Genomic DNA, 20961 nt, shown 5'->3' on the forward strand with positions numbered 1-20961 from the left:
TGAATTATACATCAATTCCGATTTAAACTATGAGGCTGATTTACATTGAGATTATTGGAACCCAATAATGTATACAATCTGCAGATATCTTACAATAAAGTTTGAATTAAATTATTGACACAGGCATTTAAATTATAAATTCACTAAATTAGTGTTAATTTAATATAGTACAAAAGCATTAATGGTATGATATATTAAGGTAAAAAATAATTTATAATGCAACAATACGTATAGATACTTTACGCTTAGGATTTATTTTAGTACAATTTGTAGTTAAAGGTATTAAGACTTGACATTTTAGTACAAAGTTATTCATATTGTATTAATATTACTAAAGTCTATATTCCGTATTGTATCTAAAGGTACTTATTCAATATATTATGAAAATATTTACTCATAAACCATTTTTATGAGCACTTAACATTTTGAAAACGTCCTATAAACTATACTTAACAGAGCTCTGTTTATAATTGTTTTTTCCAGTATGTGGAGATTTATCGTTAATTTTAAATTGATTGTAATAAACAATAATTTAGCACAGACTTACGTTGAGCTGAGTTAAGCGATACAAATGCCGATGCCCAACATCTATACTGTTTAATTAGCTTATATACCTTTTAGAGTTTTATGTACCTACATAATATGAACAAGTATTTTTCAAAAATATAATAAACTAGTAAATTAACAAATAATAAATAAGTTAGTAATTTTCCTTTTAATAATATCATCAAAACTCGCGTTTATAATAAATTGTACACTTAGACTTCAGAGTACTTCACCAAACAAAAATTAATTTCAAATGTCGAATTTTAAATTAAAATCAAATACTTATAACATCTACCAAGTGGTAACAATATGTCATTAAAATATGTTTTGCCATAGCCATCAATAAAACTAATTCATTTTGGAATATTAATATAAACCATTTTGCAAAGGCATGCGCGGGGTGGGTAGGTGGTGTGCCTTTTGATATTTGTATAATCGGGTCCCTAAAAGCCAAGTCCCCGAGTCAACGGTTCTTATTTTATCTGTTGTAACTAAACAAAATGCATTTTTTCTAAAATATGAGGGGGGACTATATAATATAATAGTGTTATTCAATAATATAATGTATAACTATACGCAGACAGGTACGTTTACCATAACAGCGTAACGCAGGCAATCTAATATCCATTTTCAGAAATTGCTTCAAATTTTAATTTAGATTTAGTTATAAACGGATTTATATAATATTTAATAAATAGCGGCGTCTTTCTTTATATTATATTATTGTTATTACCGTAAAAATCATTATTTACACTGAAGACAATTATTGAAAAATGCAATAATTTCTATACCTTTATTGTACCTCAATTGTACCCATACATGATAATTTACTAACGTTCTTTGTCTAGGAGTGGGACACATACATATGGGGGCACAAAAATACCGTAGGAGTTCAAATATCTATTACATAACCATACTAAGTAAAATACATAATAATGCGGAGAAAGTAAGAGTTGGGGAATTGAGTCGATTCAAATATTACTATCGATATCTAGTGATGATCGTATAATATAATATGTATTCTTGAACTTGCACCATCCAGCTCGTAGTATTAAATTTAAATTAATACCAATTATCATTGTACCTTCGTGTTTAAAAACATTTTTGTTCTTAAAACAATCCCTTCACTCGGCATTAATAAAATAATAAAATAATGTAAGAAGTCGACCAGTTGTTTGAGCAATAAATATTGTAGCGTCGTTAAAGTTATTATAGTTTAATTGCAGAAAGATTAAATAGGTTTTATGATTTCGTAAGATCGACGCGGATTTTTAGATATGATATTCATAAATTCAAATCTAGCCTTCGCAGATGGCAGATTCAAATCTGACATTCACATTTATTTGTGTCTGGCATTCGTAGATACACATCTAAATCCTCGTAGATCTGAAATAGACACTTGTGCATTTTCATTATCCAGATAAATAATTACTGGATTTACTTGGCCTAAAAATGAAAATCAAACGAATATACACCTTTGAAAATACATATCTTTTGAAAAAAATTAACCAGACGAGTTTAGCATCAACTATTTAAATATACCTAGTAGACAGTAGTCAGAAGATCGTATATTATAACACTCATATATTATATTATATTTTAATACACCACGCTTCCAGATTATACATTTCATTCTTGTCCAGAATATTATGGACAACTGAAAAATATCGTCGATCGTTATATATTAAAATCATCAATTTTTTTTATTTGTTAAAATAGTGAACATTTTTGAAATATTTTGTAGTTGAAAACCCGTAACATTTTTTACTGTTATACTTCAGCATGAACAATTTAAAACGAAATTCCTCATAAGTTGTTCTTCTTACTGTAATTCAAAATAAAAACTTAGCTTTAAGCCACCATATTATTAAATATTGACAACCTTTTTCAAATTCAGGAAAATTGTCAAATTATGTGTGCATTAAAATATTTGATTTAAACTACAAAAGCTTAAATTTTAATATAGTTTTGATGTGTTGGTCTTACTTAATTCTAAAAATATTTAAAATACTTATTGAGGAAATATTAAAAAACTATATTTTATCGAACAATTGTATTTAAAAATTAATTCAAATTTAAGACATCTATTAATGTGACCAACTATTAACTACTAGTTCCCTGTTTTTTTTCTTTGTTTACTTATCCAATTTTGTTAAAACTTTATTTTTTTAACAATATTATAAAATGAATATGAATTCACGCTGAATAAAATGTAATGTATTTTCAACTACCAAATAATTTTAATATATAGACCTTTTACATTTTTAACGAGTTTTGTAAAATGTCAGAGTGATAAAAAAAATTTATTTTTGATATTTTTAAATTGATGTAAAAGCAACTGCATGGAACATTATTTTTCATTAGTTTTTATTTTCAAACATTATTACCGAGAAACAAATAGGGATGTATTAAATTTAAATTCAATGATAAAGCATTGCATACAAATTTAAATATTATTTAAGAACCAATCGTATCGCTTTGGAAAAATTCAAAAATGCAAAAATGCAAAAATGCAAAAAAAAATGCATGTTGTATTGTATAGGTAAATTCTCTGCCTACGCACTATCACGCTACCTATATTTTAAAGTGTAAACTATAACTACTAACTACAGATTATATAAAAAAAAAAATGACTGGATTAAACAAAAATAATGTTCATCACAGATGTATTTACTTGATTTATTCATTTTCATTAACTTACACAAAACAATTTAGGTAACAGTCGGATCTTGCTAAGTTTTATTTACATGAAATAGGAATATAGAAATTTATTATTTTCAACTAGATCTCGAGTAGATATAAACCACGGTAGATTGAATAACCTAACATATAATCTATACCGTGATATTAACATATAGTGTGGTATGATGATGAGCGTAAAGTCGATTGATCCAGATTGCAGCTGTGTTATTTTATTAACATAACACATTTTCTTTTCCTACTAATATTCATATTACGTCTCTTTCTCATTGTAGTTTAATGTGATTGAAGTTACACTTAATATTATGATGTAACGTGTTACATTAAAAACTTCGAGTGTTGCCTGGAAATCTATAAAATGTCCATATCTCTTTATACTTTTATGATATCAATAACCAAGGAATAAAATATATAGGTATTAATAATACGTCTATAAAATCTATAAAAATGTATCTATAAAAAAAATTGATTTAGCCATCGATGTTAGTATAATATACTATATATTCCACTTCGAAAAAAATGTATGAATCATAAATATATATATTAATAAGTAACCATTAATTGTATATAATACATAGTGGAAATTTTTAAATTCTGAGCGGAGCGAGGAAGCTAGTGGTTTGACAATGATGTTTTTTTTTTATCCTGTAAACACAATTTCTACCAGAAGGAGTGCTTCGATTTCAACATATTATAGTATCTTATCTTTTAGGAAATTGGATCAAGATGGTACTTTAAAAAGGTCATTTTTAGATTTTCGCAATAGTTTTTTAACGCCACCAAAATTTACGTAAAATCGGTGAGAAAATAAAAATATCTGTATCCAGCCCAAAAGCATATTTATGTTAAAAAAAATTAATCAATAAAATAATGTTAATGCTTAACTTCTATAATTACTGCATTTTTTAGACAACTGTGCTTGTGTTGACTACTGGTACGCTATTTATAAACAGTTAAATTGCGAGTACAACTAGCACGTCATTGATTGGAAGAGCAGGCTTTCTATCGGGACACATGATGCAAACAATATATTTCCGTTTTTATGTGCCAACTAACGGTTTGAATTGAATTTGATAAAAACAAAATTGTTTTTTTTTTAAATATCAACCCTAAAGTTTTGGGGTTTTTTTGTTTTGTTTTGTTAACGACTAGCTGGAGGCGTGAGATGTGCAATGTGTCCCTATGTTTCAGAGCTATCAAAATGTAATAAAAATACATCGACATTAATGCCACCCCAAAATATGTCTACAAAAACAAATATATATGAAATCAAAATGATTTTATTATTTATTTAATGACAATACCAGTTAAGTCAATGATATTGTTAATTATATTATCAGGACTCACACTAACCATGTACAAACCTATCACCCTATGATAGAGTTTTAAACCTTAATATGCTGTTGTATAAAAACGTCTACGAAATTTCTCAGGCCCAATAATAAATTTGTCTTTACAGAGATTACCAAAATTGTCGACACGTACGTCTAATTGGTGTTTTTAAGTGGGTAAAGTTTAAGGAAAGGTCATATACGGTACGTTAAAACGCGACAGTTTTGTCACAGTGGGTTTGGTGTAACCAGCTTTTTGAATAGGATTATCAGCGGTTAATTTCAATTGAACGGCGGAAGAATAGTTGAACCGCAGACAAATATTTTTGCTTCAAAATACGTTACTCGGTTTATTTAACTGAAAATAATTTTTTTAATTTGGTCTTAGAGCGTCGAAATAATATTTTGTGCATTAAAAATAATGGACAGAGTTAATAAATAAACCATTAAGACGTATAATATAGGTACCCCCCAATGGTTTTAATCACATGATTGCGCAACTTGACCGCTTTAAATTTGACAAAATAAACTCGGTGAATTCGACGGAAACAATTATTATTAATTGTTAATGTTTGGCGACGAATTATTAGCGTAACGAACCTCGGGTGCAGTTCATCGCCGGTGTGGGTAGGCGAGTATATACCCACAATAACAGTCATACTGCAGCGGAGCGGCGTCACGATTCACGACGTACAGTAATGACGACGTCTTGGAAATACTACTTAAGTCCTCCGGTTCGTTGTCCTGGCGTTGACGTGTACCTAATTAATTATAGCGAAATCGAAACGATCGGCGCGGGGGGGAATTACTAGTCGCCAAAAACGTGTACCGTATCCTGGGGGCAACTGCACCCGCTAAACTTACAGTGTATACATAGCTGCAAAGGCTTACGCGGATAAATATTATAATACATAACACGCGTCGTCACAGTAGTCTGCGAAGCGCTTAACCGAGTACAACACAACGCGCCATCCGTAACAAAATGTTATACCTTATATATATATATATACGTGTACACTATTTTGAGACTTTATTTCCCAGGACCCGCCGACCGAGCCGCGCATGATATCAAAACGTATTTTGTCTGTCTTGCGTACATTTTGGACCAAAATAATAATATTGTGGCGTGTGTACATAATATACGTAACATAATACTCGAGGCGCACGCGTTGCCCTAATCAAACGCTACTCTCGCCCGTCCGTCCACGCCGCCGTCGAATCTTCGCGTTTCAATATCGAGTGCATTATAATAATATAATGACGATGACGATTATGATTATGATGACGATTATGATTATGATGACGATGACGATGACGATTATGACGATGATGACGATGACGATGATGACGATAATGATAATAGTTGGTAGTTGGTAATTGGTATATTATAGTGGAAGGTACGTATGCATAACGGCCGGTGCATACGTACCGGTCGCAGCGTAGAGTCGTAACCGTCCTGCACGTCTCACAAAACACGAATAAAGGTAGGTGGTGTACAACAGTAGGTAGGTATATAATATTTTATAGCTACAAATCGGGAATTCATTCATCCTGGCATAACGCTCGCGTCCGGTCCGGCTGTATTATACACCAACTACAAAGGTTTTCGAGCATGATATAATATTATGTAATATTATATAATATTATGTCGTTGCAAAACAACAATAACACGCACATCTCTCGGCCGTGATTGTAATGTGCGTTTGTCAAAACCTCGTGCATTATGATATTGCATACTTTCAAAACCATACTCGCCGAGGGGTCGTTTTATATTATTGTCAACGTATCGGACGAACAGACGAACCGTTTCCAAAAAATTGTTCATAAACGTCCAGATAACCGTGGGCAGGTAATGTATACCATTTAAAACAATATGTTTTGTATCGTTTTTCGTCCGTATAGATGACAAATAAAATATACATACAGTCCAACTTGGTCAACTCGAGGATGAAAGGACCGGCGAAGAAATTCGAGTTATCCAGGAAGTATATTTGTGAGGTAAAAAATTGTGTAATTAAAAAAAAATTATAATAATTTCGATGAGTACCTATGTATACATAATATTATATTATACATACCTACAGTACTTAGGTACTAGATAGTAATAGTTGAAAAAATTACTATTGTCATCGTCGTTTGCTGACATAAAAATATGTTCGTCCCAAATAGTTTGCAAATGTTCATTCGTGTAGTTGTTTGGTAACCCAGGACGGGATTCATACACCACTCAATACTCATTAGTAAATATATTTTATAGATTAATGAGGACGCAATTTGAGTGACGCCAAATGCCATTTATAGTTCCATAATTTAATTTACCTGTAGCGGTTGTAGGTAGACACAGCAAACTACCATCGTTCGTGGTACATATTATACTCGGCTGCAGTTTCTACACAATTAGTTTCCATACAATATTACAATATTCATTGTTGTTTTTATTATCACGCGTACTATTTTAATTGTACGGCTAACCTTAAAACCGTAAAAGCTACTTAGTTAGATCTCGATTTGAGCGTCATTAATCATAAGATACATTTCGTAGGTATTATCATCAGAAACCATTATCCGGATGAGAGATTGGGAGAAACAAGGAATCGTTCGTACGTCAGGTACTATGTATGACATTGAAAAATTGGATTTTTTTACGAATAGTCACTGTGGAAAACAAAAACTTAATAAACCAACACAACAGTTTTGGTGTCCAAATGAAAATTATTAATTTTACCGAGTCCAACATAATATTGTTATAGTCCTGTATAAATTATACGCCCAAAGTTTTGTAGCTATTTCCTGTTACCTATAATAATAGTTTGATAATAACAAACAACAGTATTAAAATTTAAGCGTCATGTCATTTACGGACAGGCCGTGAATGCGCTGTGATAAAACCGGTTTATTATGAAAGCTAGCTCCGAACCTAGCTGACTATAGGTACAATTTACACACAGAAATGTATGTAATATAATTTAATAATAACCTTTAGAGGGCAAGGAAACATGCAATCCTTCCATAGAAAACGTGTTTTTAATAATAATATCTAGATTTAGAAGGGATAATGATAAGTGTATCGTGCGTTCATCCGTCGCACGATAATTTATTTATTACATTTTTGTGAAACGAATAATTTGATTTCCTATAAAGCAAGGGAAAGACTAAATAGCAAATTTGTTTTGGGATGAATATTTTTTCTTAGTCAATTCCACGTTTGTATTACGTTCCAGTGTACTTTGATAAACTTTTTAAAGTATTACCATTATAATATTATATACTTTGCGTTTATTATGCGAATATATTTGTATTTTGTGACACGACTATAAATAAAAAAAAATACGAGTACAACAGCACAGTTATTGAAATACTAGGTAGAATATTAATTGTATTACAATAATTACTTAAGATCTATATTTGAACAAAAACAATATTTGTCCCTGACCACAAATCGGACAAACGTATGGAAAAAATAAAGATAGGTACCTCCTATTGGTAATTATTTTGTTATTTTAAAAGAAGAATATTAAAAAGTGAATAATTATATTTTCATTCATACTTCCTATCTTTTATTTATTTAGTTAAAAATATAATAATATTTCTATGATATATTAACGATTTGCAAGGTTGTGTAGACAAAATATGTTTGGGTTCGTTAAAACAAATCCGTCCAATATAATTACCTCTAAACAGACAAGTCACAACTTATCAAGGATTAATGATTTAATGATGATGCATTTATTTCACACTCTGCAAACCTCAATTTCGTTTAAATATTTTCACTAAAAAATATCTTTTTTTAAATAGGCAAATAGGTAACACTGCTGCATAAGTTGTATAGTTGTAATGTTGTATACATCGAATGTATCTTTGTCATTGAATAGGATACTGTAATGGATGTGTTAAATTTAAATTCGATAATAAATCATTACATATACGAAAAACGATTCCGAGCGGAAACGGTCTGTCAGCCAATAATATAACTAAGTATATTTTGTTATCTATTTATATTTTATATTGGTATTATAGTTAGTATAAAATCGTTATTCTTCGTTCAAATAACCAATTTCGTCAATATTGGAAATAAAAAGTTATGTTAACGGATTTATAAGATTTGAGTTTCAGTAAGCACTACTTATAATATATGAGCGTCTTAATTGTATCACATTTTCAATCTATAGCTATAAGCGTATAAAAATTAAAAATCTATACATTTTTAACTACAAAATAATTCGCAAATGTTCGTGAATCTGACGTGTATTGTCCAAGCTTATAGTAATATGGTCAATATTATATATACGTCTGTTACCTCCCTCTTCCCAATCTGATTTTTTTTCGTGCGTATATTTAGTACCAAATTACTGACAGCTTTATCCTAATTTCTGCTCTTCCGTTTTGCCAGGAAAGTCAAATATCCTCGGATGATGCTGTGGTAACTTTATAACTTACCAAATTTAGCTGAAATAATCAATTTTTAATCGATTAAGGTTATAAGGGCCAGTTGTACCGTACACGGTTAAACTTCGAATAACCTTAATCAGCTGATAAAAGATATTTAACCGGGAAAATTCGGCCGATTAAGCTCCGGTTATCTTTAATCAGAGATGGTACAACTGGCCCTAAATATGTAACTTATTTAAACAAAAGTGAATTTTCACTGATACAACAATATCTTAATAATATTATTAAATAAAAACTTGTGGCATTTACATCAGTTTTTACAAATTTTGCAAGTATCATAGGAATTTAGTTGAATAATAATGAATTTAATAATTAACATGGTTCTTGTACTTCTCTAGAACTTCTGTAACAAGTTCTTGTCTAGACAACTAAAGTGCAATGTGTAAATAAATGTATATAATATATATAATATAAACATGCAAAGGTGACTCTGTAGACTCTTCCTACAACCTATTTCACAATCTATTTAAACTTTTTTTTTTAATTAGCTTATTGTACAAAACAATAGATTGTAAATATTCAAAAAAAATATATTTTTTTCCATCGCTTCTAAGTAAGCCTTATGCCTTTAATATTTACAAATTAAATAAATTAATAATACAATTTAACAAAAAGTATATTATAGTGAACTACTGCTGCCCTAACACCAAGCAGTACTAACATTAAAAGTATTGCAATATTATGTAATATATTGCATTGGATAACTAATATGAAACTCGTGTATCTGCAAGACACGGATTGCTAATTGCTATAACGAAAAAGCTGTCAAAACGTAAAACGTTTAAAAATGATTAAAAGAAAAGGCACAAAATATAATGATGCGAAAAAATTATTATTATACAAACCCATAGATTGCTAATAGGCTACAATAAATTGTAGTGTGACGTAATAAAAATATCAAGTTTAATGAAATCAAAAGAACGTCTCTTTATGATTGACAAAACCCAATTAATTTCCCGAAGAAAGAACAAAACTCATTAAAACTAAGTCTTAAAGAAAAGACCGCAATAGACAGATTCATGGCCATTTTATTGTAATTAAAGATCAAATATCATTATGTGTTAACTATTGTGAAATATATTATATACATTACATGGGTATGTACTATATTATATCTATGAAAAACATTATCGCAATAAGATGTTTCCATAATAATGAAACAATAACATTCCTAACGAACACCTGGAAAGAAATCTTGGACCAAACGCGGATGTTTAAAAATATAATATAATATAATATTATATTATTAATTAAATTAAATAAACATAATCGCTTATGATAAATTCAATGAATAAGGACATTCTAAAGTAATGTGTTCCTATGCGTTGCAATTTATGCAAACTAATAGTTTTATGTTAATTAGTACCTAATTATGATAAAAATAAAGGTTATGTTTATTTATTATTAGTCTGAACGTTCAATACGCAGCCAATGCGAAAAGCAATTCAAATACGGAATTGACCTAACCTAATAATTAGAACCTACGTACTGTGCTTTAATTTTTTTTTCTATACATTATTAATGTATTTTTATTTTAATTAAAATCATTTTTCTCATCTATTTGTTTGTCTGGCTTAGACATTTTTGAGAACATATTTTAAAAATAAAAATAAGACCAAAACGTGTAATATGTATTATGTACATTATTTAAAATATATTATATTAAGTTGAGTTACTTTAAACGTGAGTACATGACCATTTATATTAGAGCCTAAATAGTATTAAACATGCATACTTCTATTATTAATAAATAATTTGGGAAATTTTAGTCAAAGGATAAAAGCTTAAAATATTGTTGCATTTTTTGGTGTCGTATACCTTACCAGTGCTTATCATTAGTGGCTATTGGCTACTAAAAGCCTTTGCGTTAAGTTGGATTTTGACTTAGTTCGGGTGCAATTACAATATTTTTATGAAACGTTTATTTTTTACTTAATAATAAAATAAGTATTATACCATAGTAGAATATTTTATATAATACCTATAGAGATAAATAAAAATTATTATTATTGCCATTATTTTAGATTCCGAGATAGCGATAAATGTATTGCAGGTTTTACAATGATGTGTGTGTTTTTTGCTGTCTGTCATCAACTTTTGGGGTAGTAAAAATTATCCGATTTTTTACATCAACATCTTTTCAGATAGGAATATGAATATAGTTGGTGCATTAAAGAGATGAAAATTATGTTTATATAAATCATATCTACATACTCGTTTGTTCCTGCTTGCAAGTGGTTCACGTAAGAAAAAAGTTACTTAATAGGTACTATCCGACACAGGCGGATGTTTATATCGGATTAATTTCCCCCCTGTCGAAGTCGAGTACCACAGCTAGCAGGTATTATTATAAATATGGAACAAACACGTCATTTAACCCCCCTTCCCTCCAAATTTCAATTTCGATAGAATTTTGAATTTCTTAGAATATTTTTAACAAATTTGATCAATATTTAAAACAGATTTCAAGCTCTGGGATTTATCAGATATCGTTGACTTCAAATTTAAGATTTATTACATCCATCACTATGACCTACTAAATGACAAGGTACACACGAAACTTAACTTACTATTATACCATGGGAAACTTCCCCAGATTTGTTAAATTAATTTATTACGTTTATAAAACGGCTGAACGTTTTAATTAAAGGTCATTAAATATTATACAACCAGAAAAAAGTTTTATTTCTTTTCTTTATATAAATAAATAAATAAACATATCAAAAATTCAAGTTGTTAAAGGCGAGCATTCTCTTGAAAAATATTAACGTTTTTAAAAATATGTTTCTTACATAATCTGAAGTCGTCATTACAAAACAAAATTTTTGAAAAAATAATACTTATTTTTACAATTATTATTATTTTTAAAGTTGTTTCTTTTTTAGTGACAAAATACATATTCCTAAAACAAAATATTTTTCAGAGAATTTCGGTTTATCAATTTTTAACAAGTAGATAAATTAGACAAGTATTCAATATTATGATGATGTGTGTAGTGGGCATTTATCGGGATACCTTAGCGTCACTTCACTAGGTAAGTACGATCATCGAAATTGTAAATACTTATAAGTTATAACTAATTAACTACCGATTCAAAATATTTGAATTTCATAAATTCAAATTCTCAGGAATATGAAATTACAATGTATACGCTGTCATTCAACAAATTAAAAAAAAATAAAACGATACAACACAGAAAAATATACAAGTTTTTTTGAAATTGTTGTTTTGTTATGACTTTAAATTGAATAAAAAAATGTTTGAAAAACTTCTGTTAAAATAATCACTCTGTATAATACAGTAGGTAATATTGTGTTCTTTCAAACCGTTTTAAGCACTACAGTTTATTATATAATTTTTAACCGTTAGATTTGATCAGTCATCTGAAATCTTTAAATTATTATTTTATAAAATAATGCGGTCAGAGATACCGCAGTGAAATAATAAGATTGCACTGTTGAGAAAACAATTTCGTAATATCATATTAATGAAAAAAATGTATAACTTTAATGATCAAAAAGACAATGAAGCATCTTATACCTTTTAATGGCTTTTATAACACTCCATATTGCAAAACGTGCCCATAACCCACGTGGTCACGTGTATTTAGTTTAATATTAAACATTACAAATTTATAAATATACTCTAAATATTTAAATTATGCATTTTTGCGTCAATTAAATACAAATAACTATTTAACGGATATAGTAAGTTGATTGTTTCATTGCTGAATTCTATCAATTGTAACATTTTATTTTATCATACATTTATTTATCTATTAAAACATTATCTTACATTTTGAAATGTGTTTTTTAAAATATGACGTATGCAGTTTTATTCACATATTTTTAAATTTGCTAAAAAAATTTACGTTTTAGTCGTAATTATAAAAAAAAATAGCTAAAGACAAACACAGAAAGCCACTAGATATTTTCCAGTTCGGAAAAAATATATGAACCATAAATATGTATCAACTAGCTGATCCCGTGCATTCCGTTGCCCGTAAAAAATTGTGATTCTTCGACTCCTTTTGGGTGCAACTCAGCCAGTGTGATAGGCAATCCAACTGCGTCGGTTCGCGGACAATATGCTTGGACTGATGACAGATGAACAAAACAAAAAATCACATCACTGAAATATCAATATTATATACTTTCTCAGAATCCAAAAAACAGTCAGATAGGATAGTTTTAAAATATAAGACTAAAATTTATTCAGGGATGATAATAATAATTGAGCATTCAAAACATAAATTTAATAATACGATAATTAAAATTTATAAATACAGAATAGTCATGATTATACTTGGTTTAACCGTAAAATAGCAGGTGGCACACCACACACCCATATAAATACATAGGTATTAATAATATAATAACCAATTATTTTAAGACTACCCAAGTACAATAAACAAATACTAAAATAAATATTATAAAATACATAATCTAATATAAATTACATGTACCCAAGTGTATTCATACTCAAAAATGGGCCACGGACTTAATTTTAAGGAGTAGTGTATAGGCAACTCATCTTCAGTATTTAGTTAATGTTATAGGTACTGTACCTACGGCGTACGCATGTTGTGTTAGATTTATAGAATTCTACTAACTACACAACAATTAATTTTAAGACGTGTTCAAACATATAATTACTAACCTTCATTAAGTAAGATAATGATTATTTTCTGTAATCATAAAATTGTACGTCAAGCCACTTTATTATTTAAAAAACCAAAAATGATATTAAATTTATATCATTAAGGGTGTCGGAACCTGTTTTACAAATTGTCTGAAATTATATTATAACATTTGAAAATTGTATTTTATATATCAGTTGCTTAAAACTTTTCCACTAATCTACTGCTAAATACCTGTAAGTGGGGAGGGGGTTGATATGGGTTATAATATTATTCGGTGTATTATATTATCAACAAAAATTACATCACAGGAAAAACTCTCATGCCTCGTTGTCCAAATTTTCATTTTACTTTCTACTAATAGAAAAATACGTTTGAAAATTAACTTATAGGTATTGTAAATGATTTAAATACATATTTTAACTTCTATAAATATAATTTTGAAAATCGAGCTTTAATCCTATTTGCAAAGTGTTCTCTTATTTTAAATAAAAAAAAATAAACGAAATCAGACTCCTTATTCTACGGAGCGTGAGAGTTTTTCCTGTTTTTTTGGCTCCAACACACTTAATATAATATCTACAACACGTCAGGTTCACAATTTTATTACTAAATAAATAAATAATTAGATGTTTTTATTTTAAACATACAATGTGATTTAACTAACATTATCTAATATTTTACTCGATATCATTAGTTGAATTTATAAATTATTTCATTTCATTTCTGGACTCTTGAATTTAATAGTATAGACACTATTGAGTATGACATGTTCATCACCTGAAAATCGTCAGTTTACGATTTAATATCATTTTTAAATTGTAATAGAATGTCCATGATTATCTGTGGGTACAATAAAGGTTAAGCGAAAAGAAACATAAATAATGAGACAATATTAAACTGCGTTGTATAAAATGCTTATAAATGGTGGTTTATCAAAATAATAGTAATCAGCTAATATAACTTAAAATTGCTTACATTGGTGAACATTTCTAGATTTATGATAGACCTTGGGGTCACTTTCATCACTCGCCTATGAGATGAGTTCGTGTTCATACCAAACAACAATGTCTTTTTAAATTTTAAATCCATTGCAGTCCAGTTACTACTATACAATCCAAAATTCATATTACATTTCTGTCAATAAAAATTTACAAAATTTCAATCAGATATTTGTCAAACAAAATGAGTTTTAGTATCCAATTTGAGTAATTTATTTTTTGTTCGCTTACCTCAGTTTCTATGTGGTTGAATACATAACAATACATAAAGAGTTCAAAAGTAACTGATAAAAAACCAAAAAATACTTTTAAAACTGGTATGGATATAATTGACCAACCCATAAGATACGTCTTGATATAAAAAAAAAAAGAATAGATTTAAAAATGTGTTTATGAAACATAATATCTATGGTAAAAAATAAACGCTTACCAGGGAAGTGAGAAATATTAATGTTATTACAGAATACGATCCACCAATTATTTGGAATAAGATAGTGGGTTGAATAATTTCAAAAAAATCATCATACATCCTATACGGTTGAAAAATAAAAAATAGAAGTTATTAGTCTTAGTTCTCAATCCTTGCTGCTTCTTATGATGAGAATAATACATTCATAAAACGTTAATTAAAAACCACCATTGCGTGCTCTATGTTTTGTAGTGAAATATATTTTTAAGCGATATCTAAATTTGGGGCATACACATTGTAACGGTGTCACACATATGTGATCCGCTACATTTTAAGTACAACTTTTTTGATTACAGAATTTTAATCAAACTATAATAATTGTACTCGTGCGAAATTTGAATGATACATTATTATGCACTCACTTTATTATACTTTGATTATCTTTTATGTGGTTCATCAGTTCATCATAACAATTCAATGTATTATTATCATCACTTGTACCTAGAACAGTTATCATAAATAATGTATACAACACTATTTGTGACTAGTTTGTGTAACTGTGGCCTGTTGAACTGCTGTTTCATCACATTCATTTCAGAAACTCGCACAGTAAACCAATTAATTAGCGATAACTTTTTAGAATGAAAATTATAACTATTTTTTAATATTCTAAACTTCATCGTAACAGTGATTTGTTATATTTGTCAGCCCTCAGGCATCCCTTCCCTCGCGCTTGTCTCAATTAAATCACCTAAAACAACTTGTAATTGTATGCATACATTTGGCAACACATTATTTGATAACACTGTAGTCCAGCACATTATAGAGATGATCGATTGACTCACCATAGATTCAAGTTCACGAACTCAGCAATTTCATGAATTACACTAATGCACCATAATATGCATATATAACTCCTCATAAAATACGCAATAAATCACTCTCTCTCCCTCTCTCTAACTTATCAATTATCATACAATATTAGTAACAGACTTTTTTAGTTTTGTAGTTTCGCCATAATATTATATATAGTGATGGTCAATATTTAATGAGTGGTTTGCACCATGTGAAATATTATTGATTTTTATTGTTTTTACAGTGCAAATTTATTTTGAAATATAATGGGCCATCGCTAAAATGGCAAAGCTAAAAATTCTAAAGGTTATACGTTTAAAAAATTGGTAACCAGTAATATAGTTACAAGTGAAAAAAGAATGTCACAACTTGAAAGAATTTTAGAAGTGGTCTTTTGTGGTGGTTTTGGGGAGGTTCCCGCACGTACATTCAGAAGGGAATTGACTTCAAAAGTATTTACCTGTTAAGTTTAGCAAGATGAGAATAAATTTACAACTTGAAAGATTCGCCCCGCATTAGTGCCTATCAAATTTACTAAATCTACAAAATGTAATTAAAATAAAATAAATTTAGTTACCACTTTGCAATCATTGAAAATAAAAAAAAAATATTATAGACTGCGTACACAAATAATAAAAACAAACACAGTCTGCAGTCCTACGCTCGAAATAATCGATAACCGCTCTGGATATTTGAAATGCAGGCATAACTCTTTTTTTTTGATTTTTGAACCGTTCCGCTCCCGATTATGAAATATAACAAATTGACCGGGTACGAACCGTCCGTGGCGTGCGGTGACGGTGATCGGGGCGAGACACCGCGGTGGCCGATGATCGTAGAACTGGCCGCCACAGTGCGGAACTGAGCGTTGAACGTGAAACACATTGTCACCACGTAGCTGTCGAACAGCAACCAACTGAACACGTTTACGAAGCACACGACCACCTCGACCGCGTAGACGAGCGACCAGACGATCGTCTCGTTGTACACGGTTGCCGGCACCGGTAACCACACGTTGTAGATGGTAACCCGGTAACGGGAGACGGTGCCGTTGGCATTCGTCAGCTGTAGGTATTCGTCCATCGCGAACAGCGGCGTCAACGCCCAGATGAAACACGTGACCCAGCTGAGCACGGCGAACGTGCGCAGAACCGTGGACAGCACGGCCCGGGACCGGCGCATCAAGCGTTGGTCCCGAGCGCCGCTAGACGTGAACCCGTACCGGGCCACTTCCAGGCTGGCGCGCACCCTGTCCGCGTTCGTCACCAATACGTATCCCTTGGACAGGCAAAGCAAGGCGTTGAATATCATCGTGGTAGTGAACGCGAACCGCTGTAGGTCGTTGACAGCGAAGTAAAGGCCGACCGACTGTATGATCTGCACGCTTAGCGACACCCACATAACCACCATGAACGCCAATCTGTAATATCGGTTACCGCCTTTGGCGGGGTCGAGTATTTGATGTAAACATATGGCTTTGAACAGCCCGTTGTCCACGATGGTCAGGTCTTCCGATGCCGGTGCAGTAAACCCAGTCACCCTCGGCGTCGTCGTCATTATATGACCACTGTAAATTTCCACAATGGATTCTGCAAACGAATATTAATAACAATTATACAATTTTATTTTTGTCCTGATTGCACTGGGAGTTTCATTTTTGATGCCGATCGAAGCGTTGGAAAACAATCTGTTGCCGTCCATCGGACAGTAAATTTTTTTTCTGACCGCGGGTGGACTGTAAATTGAAAATTATTGGACTGCGCAGCAGGTGAAAAGTTACTCTGCCTATCAGTTTAATATAGTATTATGTGAACGTTCATCAGAGGCTAGCTATAGCCCCCCCCCCCCCTTGACCGTGTCTATTTTAGTCCAAATTAAAATATAAAATCAAAAAATGATTTTACAAAACCCCTATAGTCTCCCCCCTCCCCTTACACCATACAAAATTCCTGCCCACGTCACTTATACGTATAATACGATACGTTTTATTTATTATATCAAACACAAATTGATGGTAGGTTACTCCCGCGCTGTTCTATATGAAACATTTTGGTGCATTTACATACTAAAAACGGCAAGAATATTTCATTTTACCACTATAATCGATAGTTATAATTTATAAAGCCGTTTTTTGGAGGTGGCATAGGCATGATAAAAAAAATAGCACATGTATATTGTACCGTAAACGTCAACCACGAGTCTGAAATAGCTCACTTCCCGTCCTTGCCAAACAATATAACATTCCCTCCCAATACACGGAAAAGTGGAAACAACGGTATGCGGTGTGATGGAAAATTAACAGTCCAAATTAGATTGATATACACGAACGTATAAATACGTTTTGTCTAGTAAATCAAATGCTAGCTTGTAGGTGGGTTGAGCACTTGTGCCAAAAAAAATGTTAGCCGCAAATGAAATAGCCAACTTCTCGCCACTGTCGTACAATTCAATATTTTGATGAATTAAATAATATTATAGACACGCGATGGTCAAAATTAATATAATATATAAAAGTGATAAGCATTTTTATTACTTAATTTGAATTAACATTTACACATGGTACCTACATTATTCGGCGAATATTGAAAATACGATAATTGAGAAGATTGAAATAGTAATATATACCTAGTAAAGTAAACAATTGTATTCTATACTGTATTATATACGTTTTGTTCGAAATGTATACACCTAAGAATGTTACTTTATTTATTGTGAGTTTATTATTTATTTGAGCAGTGAACATTATTAATCATTAAGAATTCAAAAAGTTCCTCCGAAATTGTTAAGATTTAAAAACATTATTTTAGATACTATACAGTTATTACGATAACTATACTAGTGAGCACTAACAAATGAAAAGTCTTTTTGTTCAGATAAATCTGCATTTCTGCTAACCATTTTTTTTTTATATAATAAGGTCAGACTATTGCATACCCATATAGTCCTAGTATTTATTATTGTTTAAACTTCAAACTGAATCACATTTATATAATTTATAATTTTATCATAAAATTAATTATTATAGTACCTACTTACCTAAAACAATTATTATAGTTACATGGGTATGAACACAATTTGTTTTATAAAATACCGGTTTACAAATTTAGAATGGTAATCAGTGATTACTAATCACTGATAATAGTTATAATAATTTATTATGTAAATAAACAATATGATGTGAGTTACCTACTTTATATTCTGTAAAAATTGCAAGTATTTATATTATTATGCAAGACCTGTAACTGTGTAAGTAACTTACAATAGTATTACATAGCTATACAAATGTTATGTATATCATATATATATATATATATAACGCCACTTATTTCGACTACTTATCGTGTAAAAATAAAAATAATAAAACACACTTCATTATAAAATCAATACATTCATCGCCCCTCTCTGAATCTAAAATATAATCAAAACCATTTGTAACACTGTTGTGTATAAAATCTGAAATTTGAACTTATATTTAATTTAAAAATCTATAAGATCTATAAGATAGGTATATTTATTTTAATTTTGTTTTATGACTTCTCAAATATATTAGGTACTTACTTACCGGATATTATCTTCAACTCAAAATTTGTGTAATCGAAACTTTTTGGCTCATAATACCTATTAGCTAATATTTCTATTTTCTACTTTAAAAAACACTTTGATATATTCTTACCTCTCAAGAGTAATTTGAAATGTTAAGATTACTTCTATTTACTTAGTAACTACTTTGTGCAGTCTATTCTTCAACACACAACAATCTGCTTTTAAGACTTGTTGATAAATGATAATGACGAATATAAAAGTAGTCTCTACTCCACCTGGGCAACAATAATTTAAGTATATACTTGGAGTTTAAATTATTATTTTAAACGTTTAATGGCAGTCGTCAGAAAGTTATTGGTTTTTTGATGGTGTATTGGTGTGTTTACTTATTTAGTGACGCCGAAGTCCGTGTATTAGCCATAGCCTAATAAGGTATATATTATAAACGATGTCTTCTGAACACAAAAAATGTTGTTTGAGGGACTCTCTATGTTATAGTTATGTGGCTGAAAATACCATCGTAATTACTTATTATTAATAAACTAATAGGTTATAGCCATCAATATTATCATGTTTAGTCTATAAACAGTACCAGGTCTGGGTGGTTTTTAGGTCGGAACCCTACCCATCTAATTTCCATATAATATATAATTTGACATTCAAACACTACAGTTTGTTTACAGTGAAATAATATTAATTTGGGTAGTCATGTAGATATATTATGCTTTCTAGTTAAATATGATACCGCAGTGCTCGTTTCAATACAGGGCCGTTTGATAAATTTTAATGTTCAGTAATTTCGTTCAACACGCGATCGTAATAACCTATTACAATATGATAACTAGTAAATTAAATGTCCCTTTTTTAAAAAAATAAAGCTACATTTCTACTTACCACTTTTTTTAATAATTTGAGATCATACGGGAAACTACAAAATACACTTTTATTATTAAGACTGTATCAAAGGAAAAATGGAACTCATTGGTATGGTACTTGGACTCAAAGAAGAGGAAGAAAACTGAAAAGACAGCACAACGAGTGGCACAGCAAGGGCCTCTTATATGGTAGATAAGTCCTGTTCTGTGTGCGCTGAAGTCGGAACTATGAAGAGAAGAGCCTTCAGTTATGCGTACAGGGCACACGCCTTAGTGTTGGATTATTTGTTGATAATTATTATTATAAATAAATGATGTGAATACGAGGAAATGGATGTCCCCTCGTTAAACCGTGGTCCATAAAAATAAAATAAAAATTATTATATTATATTATAGTAGGTAATAGTATTTATTATTGTTCGAAATTAATCGCGTTTATGTAATTAAAAATTTTATGATATCAAATTGTATCTAGTTGAGACTACTTTTCAGAGATCAACATTTAAAATTCCCAGTACTTTTCAAAAGCGTCAGGCAAAACAAAAAAATACATTTTTTAGTTAAAGATTGATAGTTTAGTACAAGGTTTCTGATAAATAGTCCATACCTACCT

General features: G+C 30.1%; 1 protein-coding gene across 1 annotated transcript; it reads right to left on the reverse strand.

Moving 5' to 3' along the window:
• Positions 1–14030: 14030 nt before the first annotated feature.
• LOC132950969 (odorant receptor 2a-like) lies at positions 14031–17584 on the reverse strand. The gene is made up of 6 exons (XM_061022613.1): positions 16710–17584; positions 15498–15576; positions 15097–15196; positions 14898–15017; positions 14644–14802; positions 14031–14445 (listed from the first exon to the last, which is right to left on the reverse strand). The coding sequence occupies exons 1-6, from the start codon at positions 17485–17487 to the stop codon at positions 14386–14388; spliced, it is 1296 nt and encodes a 431-aa protein (XP_060878596.1). The 5' UTR covers positions 17488–17584; the 3' UTR covers positions 14031–14385.
• Between the last annotated feature and the right edge of the window lie 3377 nt (positions 17585–20961).

This window comes from Metopolophium dirhodum, chromosome 8, assembly GCF_019925205.1.
Source record: "Metopolophium dirhodum isolate CAU chromosome 8, ASM1992520v1, whole genome shotgun sequence".
NCBI classification, from domain to species: Eukaryota; Metazoa; Arthropoda; class Insecta; order Hemiptera; family Aphididae; genus Metopolophium; species Metopolophium dirhodum.

Bases quoted from the DNA above. Each gene is read 5' to 3' on its own strand.
- LOC132950969 (XM_061022613.1), bottom strand. From the start codon at position 17,487: ATGACGACGACGCCGAGGGTGACTGGGTTTACTGCACCGGCATCGGAA. The intron at 15,577-16,709 runs GTTCGTACCCGG...TAACTGTTCTAG, and splicing joins GTCACCGCACGCCACGGACG to GTACAAGTGATGATAATAAT. The intron at 15,018-15,096 runs GTAAGCGTTTAT...TTTTATATCAAG, and splicing joins TAATATTTCTCACTTCCCTG to ACGTATCTTATGGGTTGGTC.